This window comes from Platalea leucorodia (genome assembly GCF_965183815.1).
Source record: "Platalea leucorodia genome assembly, chromosome: 3".
Classification (NCBI taxonomy): domain Eukaryota; kingdom Metazoa; phylum Chordata; class Aves; order Pelecaniformes; family Threskiornithidae; genus Platalea; species Platalea leucorodia.
Window position 1 is genome coordinate 19,878,875 of NC_138825.1, and position 19,033 is coordinate 19,897,907.

Below are 19,033 nucleotides of genomic sequence, written 5' to 3' on the forward strand. Positions count from 1 at the left end.
ATGCTCTTCAGATAAATTTGACCTTTCTCACTGCCTTTGTTGAGCTGCCACGTGAACCAGTGGCAACTTCTTTCTTCCCATTTGTAAGGACAGCCTTTTTCCTTCCCAGTGGGATGGAAAATGGGAGACATCCAGTTGCTCCTGGCTGGTGAAGATATTGTGCTGTACCATGGCAAAGCCTTCCTGTGGGCAGATCAGAGCCTTAAGCTCTAATTCCACCAGCCCTGGGCCAGGTCTGTTCCCTGACTCTCATTCCTCCAGAGCAGAGGTGTTGGTGCATTTACTGGTGGTCAGGAAGGCTCTAGTCCTTTCCCTCCTGCTTGAAGCTCTCCACAGTTGTTTGTGTCCATAGACCAAACATGAGTAGAATAACAGTCTTCACCTAAAGTCTGTGCAGATGGTGTCTTGCTTCTTCACGGCCATTGAAAGAAAATGTTGAGACTAGCGAGGCTGGATGTTGACTGTAGTGAACCGTGTTATGTACACAAGCACTTGAGGGAAAATATCAAGGTACTAGCAAGGAACATGGAGTTTTCTGGGACGTGCTACTGATGTGCATGTTTCCAGTCTCTGTTTGCTGTCCCTCGGGGTCTCACCGCGGAGGAAGCTGTGGAGCAAGGACTACACGATGCCTTTTGTGCTTTCAGTGGTAAGCCTGGTGGGAGCAGCACACAGAGACGTTGTTCAGGTGGTCTCGAGGGGAAGTGTTTCTGAACTCAGATGTTTTAGATATAGCAAAGTGTATTTATGGAAAACATAGCTCAAAAGGATTTTCTGCTATGACAAATAGTTTCTCCCCTTAATTAAGCATTGTCCTCTCAATGCACTGTGTGAAATTCAGGGGGCTTCATTTTCCCTGAGTTAAAATATTTAAGGAAAACAATTGTATGCTGACAACAATGGACGTTTTAACTTGCAGGCCATTTGTTTCTATAATTCCAATGAAATAAATTGAACTGCCTAAGTTGATTTTATTCATTGTGGTTTAGTTATGTACATATTCATATTTGTGTCAAAAAGCAATGTTAAAAGTATTAGTAACGACTGCTCTCAGAGCTTTCTAGCATGCAGCACCAACACAGTTAAATGTTCCTCTGGAGTTCAGAGATGGAAGTTTATAGGAGATATTTTCAGGAAACCAATTTTAGACTTCTGTTCAAAGAGGCCTGTACAACAAGGATTTACAACATTTTCTCATCTGTGACTTCAGCTGCCAGCATGGGATTACACTCTGATCTGTATAAAAAAAACCAGCAGACCACTGCAACCCATGTCTTTAATATGAAGGTACAATGCATAGATTGTGAGCCTAAACCTGTTTTAATTTGCCTTGAGCAGAGCGATGCATTTGGCTCAATATCGGGCCATTGTGTATTGGTGTAAGTGGTCTCTCTCAATCTTGCTCTTGCAATACTGAGACCAGATCTGAAGATGAACACTGGCCCACTCTTTTGCTGTCCTTGAGGTAGGAATTCAGTTTTTGCTTCTCAGGCTGGAAGACTGACAGCGTCACACGTGGAATTACAAGAAGATGGATGCCCAGAATTCAGCTTCCATCTAGGCACAGGAATGACTGTTCAGGCGCTCTCAGCAGTCTTTGCTCATTTTCATTCAAAGGATTGACTTTAGTATAATTTTTCTAAGCATCCGTATGAACAGCAGTAGTTGGAACAAAAACATATTATTTCTAGAGACATATCTTTTTGCTGCTGTGCGTTTAAAATGACTGCAATCTCTCATTCATCTGCAAGGCCATAATGCAGTGTTTTCACACATCCTATGGTCTGTAGCATCCCTTTTTCTTTTCCATGGCACTGTCATGACAGCTTTTGTTGGTACAGCCCTTCTCACATCACCAATTAAACATAACTGAGCTGGAGCTATGGGCATTGATCGGCAGTGCAGAAGCCACTGTCATTGGAAGCTCATCTGCTCCTGGACCTCCCCGGGTCTGTTTTCTGCAGGGCACCACAGGGTGGAGGAGCAGCTCCTTTCCATGCTTTGTTTTTCCTAGCACTTTGCCAGTGAAGGGAAGAAAACACAGAGGGTCAGCACAATGTCGTTTGCATTGACGCTGTAAAAGTGTGACGCAGGATAAACAGTGCATGTCCTTCACCTTGGATTGAGTGAATGAGGGGGGATAGCAGCTAACTCATTTTACTGGGGGGACCACCACCCCCGTGCCATCGGGATGCGAGCAGGAGGATGTTTGGTTTTACAGTAAGAATTACTTGAGCAGCTTTCTGTGTTTTATATAGGGAAAGAAAAATAGGAGACTTTCAGTTATGTGCCATGGGTGCCTGGAGGGCCATGCCTTCTTAAAGAAATGCATCCTGGTTGAGAGCAGTCGGTTGTACCCGCAGGCTGCAGGTAGGAAGGGCTGGAGGGGGGGTTGTGGTGGTTGTTCTGCCCTAGCTGCTCTCCTCCTGTAGTGGCTGGGAGGGCACGTGTGTTATGTGAGGTTTCTCTGCAGGAGGAGGATCCAAAGACCGTCAGACCCTTCAACTTTATGGCTTCTTTCCACCAGAGGAGCTCCCCCAAGTAGCTGCAGTAGGGTTTGGGTCTGATCCCATGTCGTTAGGGAGGAAAAGAACTGTATAATCATTATCCTTTTTAGAAATTTTAACCACAGCCTGCGGAGGGATAGCAGTGCTTTATCTGACAAACATGTCACTGTCTTTCATCAGCTGATTATAATCATCTTGGAAGTTCCAGTGTGTGTTTTTCCCTCTTCTTTTTTACTATTGTGTTTTGTTTAACTTTCCCTAATGAGCCCAGTGAAAAGCAATTGTTCTAAATAAATCATGTGCGCTACAAAGCAGTATATCACAATTAGGTTTCCATTATACTTTAATTAGGCATTCCATTATTAAATTGATGTCTTTGGCTTCTTCCAGGTCTCAGACTAATCCTGAAACAAATTCCTCTTTGTGGATAAATATTAGTCAGTCGTAATTAAAGAGTATTCATTGGAGTTGCGGCTTTTCATTAAATCCCTTTCTGATTAAGATGGCTCCCCCAAGTACTGGGCTGATTAAATTTAATAAGATTTGTCCACTTGTGTGTATCATGGTCTAGTGGAAACTGTTCTAGCACCAAGGGATTGGGAACAATAAGTTCATATCTCAGTGCAGGCAGGCATGGGTCTAAATGCCTGTTATGTGCAGTGCTGTATGCTCTCGTGTCAGGGGGCTCCACGATTTGTGTGGTCGGTCAGCGGAGGGGGAAAAAAAAAACACATGGAAATTGAATTAGTAGTGTCAGAGTTGAATATCAGGGGGTTAAGTTACATCTAGAGGGTTGCAGTAAAGAAGGGAAGATTAAAGCATGTTAGAGGCTCTCTTTTGTTGACTAATTCACAACTAGGGCTTTGCTGTGTAATTGAAGCCCGAGTGCTTCTCTGCCTCAAACTGATTTCGCTCAGTGAGATGTATAGATGAGCTCGTTTCTATGTAAATATGCCTCAGCTGCAAATTCAGATAATAAAACAGACGTTCCTGACAGAAGTTCTTCTAATGGCAGAGTACGAAATGTTTTCAGACCAAAATCCTTGTCCTGGATTTAAAATAAGGTGGAGCAAAAGCATGATGTGGCTTTAGTATATATATCCATCAGAGACAAGTTATAAGCCTCACAGTTTTCTATGTGCTGAAATTATGCCTTCTTGTCAGGCTGCTGGTGCTGCTCTGCATTCCTCTTGCTTTGTATACAGAAATGAAAACAAACCACTGTGACCAAGAATGGCAATAGCACAAATCGGCGAGGCATGAAATGCAAGAGATTGGCTCAGGACGTCTGCGGAAGCACTCCATCCAAATATTTGAGGTGGCTGCTAGCAGGTGTTTTTTCAACATCTAGTTCATACTCTATTTTTGGTGCAGGGTACATTTTCATCTAGTGTTTTGGTTTGGTATGAACCTTATTTGTAATATCGAATCTCTCCAAAGTTTGAATGCATTTTCAGTTTCTTCTCATGTATCCCAAATATAATGGTACTGGGTATATCATCTAACCCATCTTTGTATTGCAAGGAATCCAGGTTGACCCCTAATTCCAGATTGCTCGTGCTGGGGCTGCTGAAGGCTGCACTAACCATGAGTGATGCCTGGGACAGTTTGAAGAGGGCAGGATTATAAAACAGTGGCAGGTCACTAAGCAGCTAAAGAGTACTCTCTAGCGGTTGACTTCGGGTAGTGATAAGAACAGATAGCAAAGTGCACTGAATTGACAAGAGGTTATTTGTCTGTAGCCATTAAAAAAGGGAGGAAAATAGGGGAGGAAAGGAAGCTGGACTTTCTATCTGAATTATAGAAAAGAATGGACTAGAAGCCAAGAATAAAATCTCTTTTCTTTAATAGTCATCATTTATTTACTTATGGCTACTGTTGCAATACAGCGTTGGATGGTGTTATGCTGTTCCTAGCACCATCCTTCCATTGGCAAGAACAAGGGCTGATGGAAAGTGAAAAGTCCATGGCATTTCTGAGGAGACAGGATGCACTTTGATCAGTTGGTTACTGAGCAAAAATTGCCACAACTGCTTCCTTCTGAATATCTGTGGTGAATTATTTTTTCTCTACTCCTTACAGTGTCTCATACTAGCTTTGTAGTGACTTCACAAAAGACAAGACTCAAAAGAAGTTGCGTGGTCAATCTGCAGGTTGGCTGGGGTTTAATGTTCCTCTATCTAAAACAATTTGAAAATGATTAAAAACAACGAGAAAACAATGAGAAAATTCCGACCCTACATCCTGGAAAATCCTAAAACTATTAAAAAAAAAGATGGATGTATCTGAAAAGAGTATAAGCAATGGTTTTGGAAGAATTAGGGGGAAATAAATAACATGAGATTGGGAAGGGTAGCCCCTTTAAAGCTTGTATCTTAATTGGGATGCTGAAAGCTGACATATGCTGCTGTGCCACAACATGGCAGTTCATACATACTGCTAGCCCTTACATCTTTAAAAATGTAGCACTTTTCCCAAAATTCCAGGTTTTAAGCCAGCTGCGTTGTTTACCTAGCAGTAATATCTTGCAATGTTGAGCATCATTGGTATGGTGGTTGTGTATGTAAACGGTTCCAGAGTGTTTTGCTTTACTGTGAACTCAGTGAGGCCAGTCAGAAACGACAGTGAAAATTGCAGATGCAACAGCTGAATTCTGGCAGAACTGGATTACCTTGAATAGGGGTGTGTTTTCTCTTGTAGAGATAGATGCTTAATTCCATCTGCATTGGAGCGAGATTGTTCATCCAGGCAGAGAGCAAAGAAATGTACATGGGTGGATTACTTCTGCCTTAGATCCCCAGTGATTTCAAATGCCCAACAAGTAACAGAGAAATTAGGTGGATAGTCTGTTATATTAAAATAAAAGAATAAGTTTGAGCTTTTTATGTGTGTGTGTGCATGTATGATTTATTTTAAGGACATTTGATATCTTGGTTTTGCTTAATTGTCATGATAATTAGCTTTTCAGAAATACATGGATGACTAGTTTAACTTTCTTTACAAAAGTTTTAAAAAATCAGCCATTTCCTAATTTATGTACATTTGCTTGTCTAGAAAGACATCTTATCATGACAGGTGGAGTACATGCAATGCTTTTTAAAAGGATTTCACTGCAGTGTAGTAAATTATCTTTATTTCAAGCATAATTGTGATTCTCTGTCTGAATTTGTTGGCTGTTTGCCAGGAAATTCATGTTAGAGCTTAGTGGAGTTGGAGAGTTGCATACCAGTGCATCAGTGTCTGTCTGTTACATAAAATATCATTTTTCTGTATGAATAAGTAGTAGTGTACTATAAGCCTGGAAACATTTTCTCCTTCCTAACGTGTAACGTACCCATGAAGACCAAATCTCATGTGAGTATGTAGAGCAGGCGTGTAGTATGGGAGGCTGGGAGCAAGCAGATATGCAGGCAGGGGAAGAAACATGGCATTTTTGTTATCTGGATTTGATAAATATAGTTTGGGAATGATAGAGTGAAGAGTGGTGAGTCAGTTATGCCTGGTCATCCCTAGTGACTGAAAATAACTTGTTATTCCAACCCTTTCATCCTTCCTCTCCCTCCAATCCACATATTTTCTATTTTATTTATAGCTCAACCAGCTTTTGCTTTGCAATTCCTAAAATAACCCTTCAGAGCAGGGAGGGAAGACCGAAGGGCAACAGTCTCCAGGCAGTCTTTTGGACGGAGCCACTGGGTCGGCGCATTCCCCATTGCGATGGCCGGGTCCCCTCCTCCCCTGCACACCCTTCCCTCCTCTGCTCACAGATTCCTCTTTAAAACAAGCAAACTCCTGAAGTCATCAGTCGCGTTGTGTTGACAGCGGTACCCGGGAGTCACGTGCCGTGTTTCAGACGAGCTGGCTGTGGCTTTGATAGCAGCGGGGTCAGAAGGCCTGTGTCCGGGGAGGTGGCAAGATAGAGTTGTATCTGTGAAGCCTTAATGGAGGTTGTAAAGTGTTGTGAAATTCGTGAAATCCAGCACCACAACCTATACTTTTATTTTGCCCTTAAAGTGTAGCTGTGCAAACAATGCATGCAGTAGTTAAGAACTAGATCGTCTGTATTTCACTTTGGCTTCACACGGGCCTAAGTATTTTTGTACAGTTTAATCCATGAACTAAGCATCAGTTTAGCACTCAATATGTCTTGCAGACCAGAATAATCTAGTACGTGATCCGCTCTTAGCTTTCCCAGCTTTCCCGCAGTACTGACTTCTCATACCATAAATGAACTACATCGTTTCTTTCTTCTTGTAGTAGCTGTTTGGTTTGGTTTGGTTTGGTTTGGAGGAAAGGAGCTAGCAGGCGTGTCTGCTGAAGAAAAAAGCATGCCTCGCCTTCAAATAGAAAAGAGGGACATCTACTGCTGCTGCTGTAGTAACATTGGTTTATAGTCCTGGAAAGAATCACTCAATCTGTAAGAGGCATTTAAGTCAATTAGATTTTATTGGCATTACAAGTTCGGTGTAGTGATGCTGATTAAAAAAAAAAAAAAAATGAGAGGAATTGCCTGCCTCATGTTAAAAGCTTTAAGACAGCGCTGGATGTCTGTCTCACAACATCCCATGGCAAAACCGAAAGCATTCTGCATAAGCTCCTGCAGCCTGTGTTATTCAGGACATCAGATTAGATGATAACATTCCAGTCTGGTCTTAAAATAATTAAATGAGGTATTTACAGAGATTTCAAAGTCAAAGTGGATTCCCCCCCCGCCCCCAACAACAACAACTTCAGTTAGTGGTATTGTTTTACACATTATGAGATGTGGCATCAGGCTGCAAAACTATGTGATTTAAATGTATTTAGCAAAAGAATTAAGCACGTATAATGATTACTGATAGCTATGAGGATGTCCTTATATCTCTTGATCTTTGTACTAGCCGGCCTGGCCTGGAGGTACCTCGTAGGGGATCCCAGTAGTCCTCTACTCCTGTATGCAGCACCCAGAGCATGGCTCCTTCCTGCTGGGGAGCAGAAAGCAGCCAGGGCTGTCCCTTCCCCGGGCTCCCACCTCAAGGACAAGAGGTGCTGGTTCTTTAACTCCTTCGTGTCGGCAGGTGGAAGGTCTTCCTCTCTCCTTGCCTCACAACACCAGTGGAAAATCAGATAGCTAGAGAAAGAATTGGTATGCAGGATTGCTCTTCTTTGTTAATCAAGACCAGCATTATCATTCTGTCTTTTTTTGTTTGCTTATTTGATTGCTACACTTACCCAAAAAAGATTTCCAATAACTACTGAGTTGAAAGTGATTTAGATTAACCCTGGCTGACACCGCTGCTTTAAAGAGGGCTGCCTGAAGTTTTAAATCTTCACAAGGATGATACTTCCCAGGAGGGGCTGTAAATCCTTGAAGCTGCTCTCTCGTGATGCTGTGTTCTCAAAGAAAAATGACTCGGATCTCGGGAGCCAGGAAAGTAATATTTCGCAGTAAGCAGTTTTAGATGGCTTTTGTTTTAATGTCCAAAAATGTATCTTTGTCTCAAAGCTAATGTACAATACTCAGATATTGTGAAACGTAATTAGTTTTGTCCTACTTGTTTCCATATCTATTTTGATTATGTTGCTGATCAGTTTATTTACAGAAATGCCAAGTCTCCTTCTGCTGGGTTTCCTAAATAAATGTATATAAAGTTGAGGATATTAAAGGGTGGGTGGGGGAGCTACAACCAGTGTTTTGTGGAAGCCTGGAGATGTATGAAGCATCTGGAGCTGTGCGATGAAGGGACAGGTATGCTGCTTTGCAGGAGGAAGGAGTTACAGTTAGGTTGTGGTGGGAAGTGGAATGGACAAGAGCCTCACATATTGGCCCCACTTTTTACAGAACAGCTTATTTTAAGGTTATTATGAATATTTTGTTGTGAGAGCATCTCAGTATACCTCTCCCCATTCTGGCTCAACAGCTCATTGGCATGCTGTTCGGTGATGTACTGTGGTTAAGAATAGCATCTTCTCTACTGGATCAATACAGAGGAAGAGACTGTATAATCCTTGTATGATTTAAAGTAATGTCAGTGATAACTAAAGTAGGACAAATTACAGCTGCTGAGATCCTTGCTAGGGATGGAAATGGGTAATAGCCACCACTGTTAATGCCAAGGAGATTCAGCTGCCCATTCACCTTCCAGACTGCTGAGAGTCTGAGCAATCCATTGCATGGATTTGCCTGGGGCCCATCCTCATTTTTGGCTCACTGATGGTCATTTTGGCTTTCAGGGCTTCTGTTCTGAATCATCATTTGGCCCTCAAGTCACTGCTTATATAGATCCTTCTGTCTCGCAGTGAGCTTGCTCAGCATTGCTTGGTCCGGAGTATGAGCAAGAAAGTGTCCTTGTCACTGACGTGAATCATAACTGAGGAGCGAGCAGTGCTCGAGCTCTGGAGTGGTCCTTACAGCACAGGGGATGGATCCCTCCAACCAGCCCGCTTATTTGGCACTGTGCTGTGGGGCTCAGCATCACTTCTGGCAGTTTTTACCAATTGCAGCTACCTTGCAGTATTCGCTTTGCAAATGTATTTGGAAGCAGCTTCAAATAGTTTAACACTTCCTTTTACATTCAGGCTGGTTTTTCCCCCTAGAATTAAAATACTGTGCTGACATTGTATTATTTAATACACGCAATTGAAAGAGATTTTCTAAGAGGCTCTTGGTTGTAAGGTTTTATAATACCTTGTGAGATGAAAGGCTTGTCTGCACATACGCAAAGGAGCACAGCAGCACAATGGCAGGTAGAGAAACCCATAAAATCCGGACAGAGAAACAAATCCCCTACCTTGGCTTCTCTGAGGGCTGTCATGGGGGAGTCGTCAGCCCATGGGCCAGGGGTGACACCCATCACAGTGAGTCAATGGGAGAGGCTCCTGTCCGTCACCTTACAGACTAAGGGGGGTTACTGCTTGCAGGGCTTTGGGACTTGTTATGGGATGCCCAAGAGGAGCATTTGGGGATTGTATGAGCTTTATTATGGTATATTTAGGGGAGGAACCAAAAATGGGGAAAGGAATGGTTCAAGGTGGCTTGGGAGGAACAAGTTTGGGAAAATAGAGGAATAAGGGCTAAAGGGGCTGGTCCCATGTAAATGGGGCTGGTCAGTACACTTGCCTGGCCGTGCCTTGCACCTGATCAGCCCAGTCTGCCCCGTCTTCTCATTAAACCCCATTTCTGACTGTTTTCCTGGGTGAGGGGACTCTGTGGGTGTACGTATGGAGGTCCAAGTGCCAGCAACTGGAGAGACCAGGGTCCGTGTCTATCATGTGGGTGCATATGTCAGTGTGTGATCACTGGTGACTGTTGAGCAGGACTAGTGGGCAAGTAGGGTAAGAGGCTTGGGAGCCAGGTATCAAAGTGGCCATAAGTCTTGGTCAGATACTAGAGAGGTCAGATGGTCACAGTTTGGCTACTGGAGGGACTGCAAGGTCCAAGCCGGTGGCTGAGGAGACTGTGGGGTCTGGGGTCAACTGAGACCAATTTCTCTGTCTGTTTGTCTCTGCATGAGGCAGCTGGAGAAGGCAGGATCTGAAGACCAGGTACTGGGTGGCCCTGAGTGTCTAAGGGCAGTTACTGGAGGGATCGATGGTGTGTGTGCGTCCGTGCAAGGAATCTGTATCAGCCACTGGAGAGGGGCTGTGGCCACAGGGGCTCCTGTGTCCAGGTGCGAGCACCTGGAAGGACCAAGGACCCAGGGTCAGCTACAGCATAGACTGTCTACGGCCAGTTGCTGGAGGGATCCATAGCCTGTATGTATGTATATAACTCCCACTGACAGACCTTTATCCTAATCAACCAGAGAGGGGAACACGATAAGGCAATTTTGTTTGCTTGAGTGCTGTGTTTTCTGTCTGTCTTGATCCGTGGCTGTCCGTCTGTCTGTGCCCATGCATTTACATGTGCGCGTGTGTGCGTATTGGGGATACGTGCTCAGACTCAGTCCTAGCTGGGGCAGGGAGATGGAGCAACCTTACCTCTACTGGGCTACCAGATGCTGCAACTTCTAACATAGAATAAAAATTCTGATGAAACAGCTGGTGTAGTGAAAGAAAATGTCCTAATTTTTCCTTGGAAATATTTTTTAAAAGAAGGCATCTTTCTCGGATGCTGTTATTTTGGTCATGAGCCTGGTAAGTTCTTCCTCTGCCACCTCTGAGTGCAGTGCCCAAAGCAACCATCTGTGCATTGTGATCACTTGAAGTAATGTCATGTATCAACAGAGCCTGAAATATAAATAACTTTGGTTGGAGTATAGAAAGTTTAAAAAGAAAAAGAATAGTGCTTTTGAGGCATCTTGTCATCCCAAAATGGAGACCGCCACATGGATTAATCATCATCTGCATGTTATGCAGTTTATAGCCGCATAACAATAATTACAAATAAATTTTATATTCACTCCTGAGCACTATAGTAAGCTTTCCTTTTCTGAGGTGCTTTTGTAAAGCATAGGACAGAATATTGTTCATGGGTATGAAGGATATATAGTTCTACTACTGCAGGAAGAAAGTCGTGAGACTGTAAAGCAACTGAAACTGGTGTCTCTTTGTCCGGAAGAGCTGGGCTACCTGCCTGACATTTTAGCCTTAATGGCAATTTCTTAGCTTAATTAGATTTCAGATGCAAAACTGTGAACATTATTTAATTTCCTCTGTCCTTCATTCCTCCCCCAATGGGATGCGAGTACACACAGGATAAAGAAGATCCCTCGGATGTCGCTAAAAGCATTGCAAAAAGTGGTTTGTCCACCAACAGCTTCTCTGAACGATGAACAAATACGCTTGCTTACTTAATTTTTGACCCACTAGAGAATTGGAATGATATGGCTTCCCTTAGGGTAATTTCTTCTTAAAATGTGCAGAAGCAGGTTTTTTAAGCAGATCTTTAAGGTGGAAAAAAGATCTTTAAAATCAGGGACTGCCCTGTGTCTTCACTTAGGATCGCTTTCTTTTGCTGGTTGACTGGCACCTTGCTTTTGATCCAAAACACGTGCTGTTAGATATCTCCAGACTGCAGAGAGAAAGGAGCTTAACTTCAGAGGGAAACGGAGACAGTAAAGATGCTCTAGCCAAGGATGCACGTTCAAAACTGCCTGATAAAGCTTAGCCTAAGGGAATTTTGTCCCCGCTCACGAATGGCCTGCCTTCATCTGCTGCAGTAACTTTTCTTCTTTTTAGCAGATTCACTTGTAGCATGTTTGGCAGTGATGCATTGACCCTGTCCATATTAAAAGATGCCATTGATAAATCAGCAGAGAATATGCAGAACCTTTTTGTTCAAGCGTGCAGCGTGGATCCCGCAGCCTCACTGCACGGAACGCTAGCAGGGCGTGTTTCTTTCAACAGCTGTAGAAAACTGATTGAAGCTGGTCCTTTCCACATGCTTGCTTTGCCAGGGAATTAAAGCTTCAGGCTGCCATTTGTGTGGAGTTTTTAAATATGTATGACCCAAACAAGGGGCCTGTTGAGAAAGGCTCTAATCCTTTTGCATATGAAACCTGGTATTCTGCTCTTCTCTCTTTCTGATGTTTCTGTGCTCTCAGATATGCTAAATCTACCTTTGAAGTTTCATTTCTTCTTGTGTAAAATATACTTTAATAGATGAACCTTGCAGCTGGGAATTAGGAGACACTGGTTCAAGTTGGACGCAGCGAGCAGTTCGCGTAATCATCCTTTGCCGTGGTTTCCCTGTTTGTAATGCAGAAAGAGTAATGTCCACCCTCCTGTACGCGGCTCTTAGAGCTTTGTTCTGGGTAACTAATTTAGAAGCCATAATGTAGCGTAGACCTTCTACAGTCTGGCGTGAAGCCCTGCTGGAAGGTATCTGTCCGGGGATGCTGCAAATCCATCGGTAAGGAGTAGAGGCTTCCCTGTTTCTGATCAGGAATTCACAGGCAGAAATATATCTGCATGCTGAAGAGATCAGACCAGCTGTGTGGGTGCAGGGAGTCCTGCCTGGTCCTGCCGGTCCCACTTGCACAGAGTCAAAAAATCTGTGTCTTAAGCGAATTGGACGATTTATTGCCTGTGGTCTGTATGCCAGTGATCCTAATGTGTAAAGCCTTGATTTTTCAAGAACATTTGCATGTAATGGCAGACTGACTGTTTAGCTGCAAAGACACAAATGAGTGCAAGGTGGGTGAGAAACTCATGTAGCCAAAAACTCTTTTCATAGAAAGCGTTTTTCATGCAAGGATCTCAGGAAGGCCGAACTTTTCTGGCCTCCTTCTTGAGGTAAAGTGTATAGGTTTTATGTGCCACTAGGACCTGGGGAGCTATGGAGGATCAGGAGGAAGACAGACTTTAAGAGATGGGTATCTCTTAGAGGCATATGTAGCAGCCCTTCCTCTGGCCGGGCTAGGAACTTGGGGATGTCTGTCCTGTAGGGTGACTGTAATTCCTTCTGATGGAAGAAATATTTGGACTAGGGGGAGGAAAAATGCGAGCTGTTTTCAAAATGAAAATACATTGTGCGAAGGTGCAGCAGGCTGCCATTGTTTCACTTTGTAAGGGCAGGGTTTCTAAGACATATTCAATTTTGGCATCCCTCGGAAGGAGATCTGAAAGGTTTTATCTGTGCAGACTACAGTGATTCTCTGCTTAGATAGGATGTGATCCTGTAGCTAGACAAAAGCTGGAGTATTGAGTTTTGCTCCAATAGACCCTCCTAGGAGCCATATATAGCTCTTTAAAAACCCAAGTAACCTGCCACAGAACTGTCTGAGAGAGATCGTTATAAGACAGCACAGTTACAAAATACTGTGAAAGGCTGAATAGGGTTTTTCCCCCTCTTGTGATATTTGGAGCTGAACTGTAGATACATCATTTTGACCATGGCCTTTTAAAGTAACTTTCTATTCTGTCCCTGTCATTTTTGGAGCTGTAAAGGAAAGCCAAAATGCCAGGGAAGGGGAGCAAATGAAAAGGGGGAGCAGGGCTAAAGAGTAGGTTTTGATCATCTTTGCAAGAAGTGACATCATCTATGAGAACAAAAGTCTTCAGTCGCTGCAACTGGAGACTGCTTTTAGTCTCCAATCCTATTTTGCCCCGAGCCAGCCAGCCAAATAATAACAGCGGGATAAATCACTGCTGGCAGAACTTAACAGTTATGCAACATCCAGTGCACCATGAGCCTATTTTTAGATCCGTTTTACACTAGCAGAATTTACTTTATGAAATCTAAAAAGAATGTCTGGTCAGAGGCCGGGGGATAAAGAGGGTATTTAGAAAGTGCAAAATGTAAAAACACTTAGTACAAAGATGTACTAGCAAACCCCACTTTGGCAATGCTGATATCCTTTCAAGAGTGTTGGCTCAATCAGGCATGGTAATGAAGAGTAGAGGGTTTTTTCATCAGTATTCCCTTGAAATTCTAATCTGCAGTTGCTTTTTAAATGTTTAACTATACTCATTTTACCCAAATAGCTAACTATATATGGTTTATTTAAAGCTGGGCTTCTCCACCATTTATGCTGTACTTTGTCTTTACCAGATGTGGAATGCAGTAAGCAGCACCTCACCTCCTTACAGTACTGGCTGGTCAGATTTAAAGAAATCGTGTTAACTGGAGAGCTCTGCAAAGCTGGCTGAGCTACAGAGATACTCCTCATCTTTTGTGAGATACCCTAGATTTAATGAGGTCCTGATATTTAGCTGGTATACGTTTCATGTATGTTTTCTAAATCTTCGGTAAATTAGGATTGTGTATGCTGCTTGCTCCAGATCAAACTGAATCTTTTTCAGTGTTCACAGGAACATACACTAAGTTGTATTTCATTAGTTAAAAGCAATTTCAGCTTGCAGGACAGATACGCATAACTGAAGATTAGTCTCCTGTACTCTGCTCTTCATCGAAGACCAGATGTGCATCTTCTCTCCTTTAAATTTGACTTTATACTCTTAGTCACTGTGTTGTAATTCTACATTAGTTTGTACTGTGTATAATTTTGTTCCCAAAATTTTTTACTCAGATTCAGAACAGATAGTGATTGGGAAGAGTTTGACCTCTCAGCCTTTAGAGATTCTAGCAGATAAAACATACTCTGCATAGCTAACATATCTTTGGGATTTCTGTCACAATTTGGACAGTTTTCCATCACACCTTGAAGCGAATTAGTGTTCTGACCATTGCGTGATCTGTATTGATCTCTTTTTCCCCAAAACCTTTCTTCTAGGTGGCAATGTCGATGCTATCCATGACATAACTGTGGCATACCCCCAAAACATTCCTCAGACGGAGAAGCACCTTTTGAATGGAAACTTCCCAAAGGAGATTCACTTCCATGTCCAGAGACATCCCATAGAGACGGTGCCCGCTTCTAAGGAGGAGCTGCAGCTTTGGTGCCGGAAGCGTTGGGAAGAGAAAGAGGAGAGACTCCGACACTTCTATGAAGGCGGAAAATGCTTCAGTGCAACCGGGCAAAGCATTATTCCACCGTGTAAATCTGAGCTCAGGGTCCTCGCGGTTAAGTGCGTCTCGCTCCTGTATTGGACGGTGTTTCCACTGGGTATGCTTGCACTGCTGTACCTGTACAGCTTTGCACGATGGTATTTTGCAGCCATGATCGTCTTTTTTGTTGTGCAGCAAAAGCTATTTGGTGGGCTGGAACTAATTGAACTCGCTTGTCATGGATATTTTAAAAAGCAACAGAAATTTCACGACACAAAAATAAAAAACAATTAGTTCTGGGGTAGAGAAAGACGTAAAAATGGGTGGTTTTGAGATGTCCTGCGAATTTTATGCACAGGGAAGAATTTTTGCATGAGAATTGTCTTTTACTATCGCCATTGTTAGACATTTGCACTTGATTCTGTGAAGAGAAAGAAAAATGTTAGTTATTGCTACACGTGAAAATGGTAGTTTTTATCTCTGAATGTAATTTCAACATTGCTCTTGCAAGCAGCTAGCAACTGCACTCTGCTGTAATTAAGAAACAAATTGCTGGATTATTGAACAATCATAAGGACGTTAATAAATGTGACATGCACTGAACTTTCATGTAGAAACCCAAACTGTCCAGCAAAGAGAGACAGATGTATGATTTCTGTATAATCATGTTGTCGTAAAGTAAGCACCGGATTTGGAAAGCTGGTAAGTTTAACGATGTTTTGATGGTAGGTGGAAGTTGGAGGAGAAGTTGTTCTGTTTCTTTTTTCTATTTCAAATATTCAAACTTATTTTAAAATAATATTTTCACATAAGCTTTTCCAAACACTACTGAACCTACCGCTATTCAGCCATTCTGGCTTGGTCACTCAGAAGGGTTTTTAAGCCTTGCAGTCTTGTGTTGTAGTACAGAAAACAGTGCTGGCTCTGCCTCTATTTAAGTCTTAACTGATTATTTAATAGACCTATGCAGCTAAGTTTTGATTTCTCACTGTTGGATGCTGTTTTGGTCTCCCTGTTAGCTGTGGGAGACTTGTTCCTACTGTAGTATACAGAGCTGCAGGATAGGGGAGCTGGTTTTTTGTTGTTTTATTGGTGTTTTTTTCTGGTAGAGGCAAAAATAAGTGTCTGTCTCTGAGTAGCTGGCAAATGTTTTTCAAAAAGGTCTCCTTGTAGACATTATTTGATTGAAAACATTTTATTTATTTTTCAGAGTAGGCAAGATATCTTTTTTTTCTTTTTTGAAGCATTTATTTTGGTTTTCACATTGTTCCCGTAGGCATTTCAAGTGTCCATATAGATAAGCAGGAAGACTGCTTGTTCTGTGCGTGTCAGCCAGACCTGTTGAAAATCATCTGATGGTTGTCTCCTTATAGGTACAAGAGCCGAGTTTTAGACTTATCACAGCACGGGGAAATTGAGCTACATGTTCCCTTTGCAGTATTCCCTTTGATTGCCTGATGGCATCATTGCTTTTCTCATCTCCTTCGCAATTTTTGGGGGGTTCTTTTGGGGCTCCCACTATAACACTTTCCCTTATTTTCATGACATTCAGAAAATCTCAAGGCTTAAACTCAGACAAGGCACTTTCAAGTGTATTCCTTGTCATATATAATACAAGTAATGTTCGTGCTCACGTAGTAAAAGACATAAATGTTGCCAGCACTTAGGAGACACTTCAGGTTAGATTTGGTTTTCAACCTCAAAAATGTTAGACCACTTGATCAACTGTATTGCTGCAAAACCTCCCTAACTTACTAAATATTTGTTGTTTATTGCATGAAGGCTTGTTTGAGCTAAACCGAGGTGGCCTGGCTCCATGTGTTGAGTGGCATTGCCATGAAATGTGGAAGTACAGAGCGCAAAATGTATCTTGTACTGTGCTGAATGTCTCAAGCATTGGGTCGGCGTGGTAGACACATCTGTTTTCTTCTAAATTACAACACTAAACATGTTGTCTAATGTGTTTGTATCAAAGGCCATTTTTTGAACGAATCACCAGCCTCTATTCAACTGTCCCTTGCAAGGTGACAAATATTTTTTAATCTATGCTTATAATTACTAATTGTTTATTATGCGGAAAGTACTTGAAGCCATCTGTTTTACTCTAATTTTTTAAATCCCTTTTTTCTTAAAAATAAATAAAACTAGGTTTATATTTAGGGTTATGTTTCTTAATGATTTTTTCATATTTATATTTGAGTACCTGAAAACTGGTGTTTCATTGTCACGAGTGGAAGGAGGTCTTTTCTGCACTATGAGGACTTTTTTTAACCTAATTCTGTGATATCAAAGGTGTGGTTGCAGCTTAAATCTACATAGCCTGGTTTTTGTTTGCCTAATACTCTGCTTTGGTGCAGTTCCCTGCACATCCAGGTAACTCACTGCAAGGGAGAACCTAAAAACCTCGTTTATGGTTAATGCAGAGGAGACCTAAAAGGCTGCTTCTAGTCTGTCCTGAGCCACGGCTCTGCTTTCACACCAGGAGTAACCATGGCCAGCCTACTCCAATAGCCTTAACATAGTCTTCAGGAATGACTTTGGAGGACAGGTTATATATGTTGGTGACGTAAATACCAGCTATGCTTTTGTCAGTCGTTCAGAGAACTTTGTGGTGTCATCAAATATATCAGAAACGTCAGTGTGAGTCTTGGTCATGGAGCAGTGAAAGATTTATGTCTGTGTGTGATTAGAGTTGGGCTCTGAAAATTAAATCGAATGCAGTCCACCGTTAACCCTTACAAGGGATTTTTTCCCAGCTGGAGCCAAACACGTAACCTACTGTAATGTGGTAAACATCCTGCAAATCTGTAATTCATCCTCCTCTCTCATGTATTTGGATCGAAGAGAAAGAATAATCTTCTTGTCAGCCGCAAATGTCACATTTGCAGTGCCTGACTCCATGATGCGGGGCGGCACGTGGTAAGCGAAGAATCCTCCTCTCACAGGGAAGGGTGTTGGCTTTGTGACTGACGTACATTTTCAGATTATGTGCATCGTTTTCCAGCTCAATTAGAAATGCAAGACAGAAAAAAAAATAAATAAAAAAAAAGCTTTGTGGATATGGAAGCTGCTTTGTTTAAAAAGTGGTTAAGGAAGTGGGGGAAGGTTTTCTGTGAATGCTTGTGTTTTCTCTTTGGTCAAAATGTAGCTTTTTACTCAAAAGGTTCTAAGATGCAGATTTTTTGGAGACTATTTTGTTCTTACTCACCCTTTTTCCCTATTTGAAGTACACTAAGACATGCCAGGTAAATCACTTTGCAATGTTTTCAATGCTGTTAGGTTAAAGGTGCTAGTACTCCAGGAATCACACACGCCCCTCTTTCACGGGACGCGTGTCAGCACCAAGACTTATGTCACTCATTAGCACGTTTGTCACAGCTCACCTTCTCTCGTAGTCCCGGCAGCCGCACTCTTCAGCGGCGACTGCTCCATCTACGGGACCTACAGGTCTTGCTAGGTCTTGCTTGGGTTTTTTGAGATCAGTGACGTGCTTTAGGGATACTGCTGTCATTTGCTCAATCAAATGTTTCCTCATCAGCATCAGGGGTTTCTTTCTCTTTGCTCGGAACAGAAGGTTGAAATCCTGCCATGTGTTTGTCATCAAGCTCATCTGGGTAGCAGGATGTCAGACCAAGATATGTCTCTCCTGGGTTTGAAGCTGCAAGGCCAGAAGCTGGTCTGTAAGGTTTTGTCTTGATCCTACGAAATGTAGTTCCTAGTTTTGTGCGTTGCATCAATCTCTGTTGTTCAAAAAAGATCCGTGTTTTTATAACTTGATTTTATATGTACACTGTGTGAAAGGAAACACCAGGATACCACAAACCTACAGAAAGCCTTAGTTTTCAGAGTTTACTGATTATATTAGAATGTTTTAACCATGTACCAGTTACTCTACAGCAACAATAAAGACCTGAAGCATTGCATGTGTTTAATTTTGCCATTTTCTTTTTACTGAGTGACATGTTCTGTATGCACCCGTAAGGAACAAACCTTGTCTTCGATCATTGGGCTGTCTGTCTCGGACAGATCGGTGTCCATTCGGGGGCTTGACCCGTGGTTTGTGGCTGTTGGGGTGGTCTGTCTCCCTTCTCTCCATGGGGGAGGTTGGAAAGGGGCGGCTGGCTGTACCCTCCCTTCTAGCCTCGTCGTGTACAGG

The 19,033-nt window shown here is 42.5% G+C and overlaps 1 protein-coding gene across 3 annotated transcripts in view; it reads left to right on the forward strand.

Annotated features, from left to right (window-relative positions):
• Nucleotides 1-18,786, forward strand: part of LCLAT1 (lysocardiolipin acyltransferase 1) — a 120,847-nt gene extending 102,061 nt beyond the window's left edge. For all 3 annotated transcript variants that reach the window (XM_082307154.1, XM_082307156.1, XM_082307155.1), the window contains one exon: nt 14,663-18,786. In XM_082307154.1, coding sequence (XP_082163280.1) covers nt 14,663-15,171 — 509 coding nt within the window. In that variant the 3' untranslated portion in view covers nt 15,172-18,786. The remainder of the gene's footprint in view (nt 1-14,662) is intronic.
• The last annotated feature ends 247 nt before the right edge of the window (nt 18,787-19,033 follow it).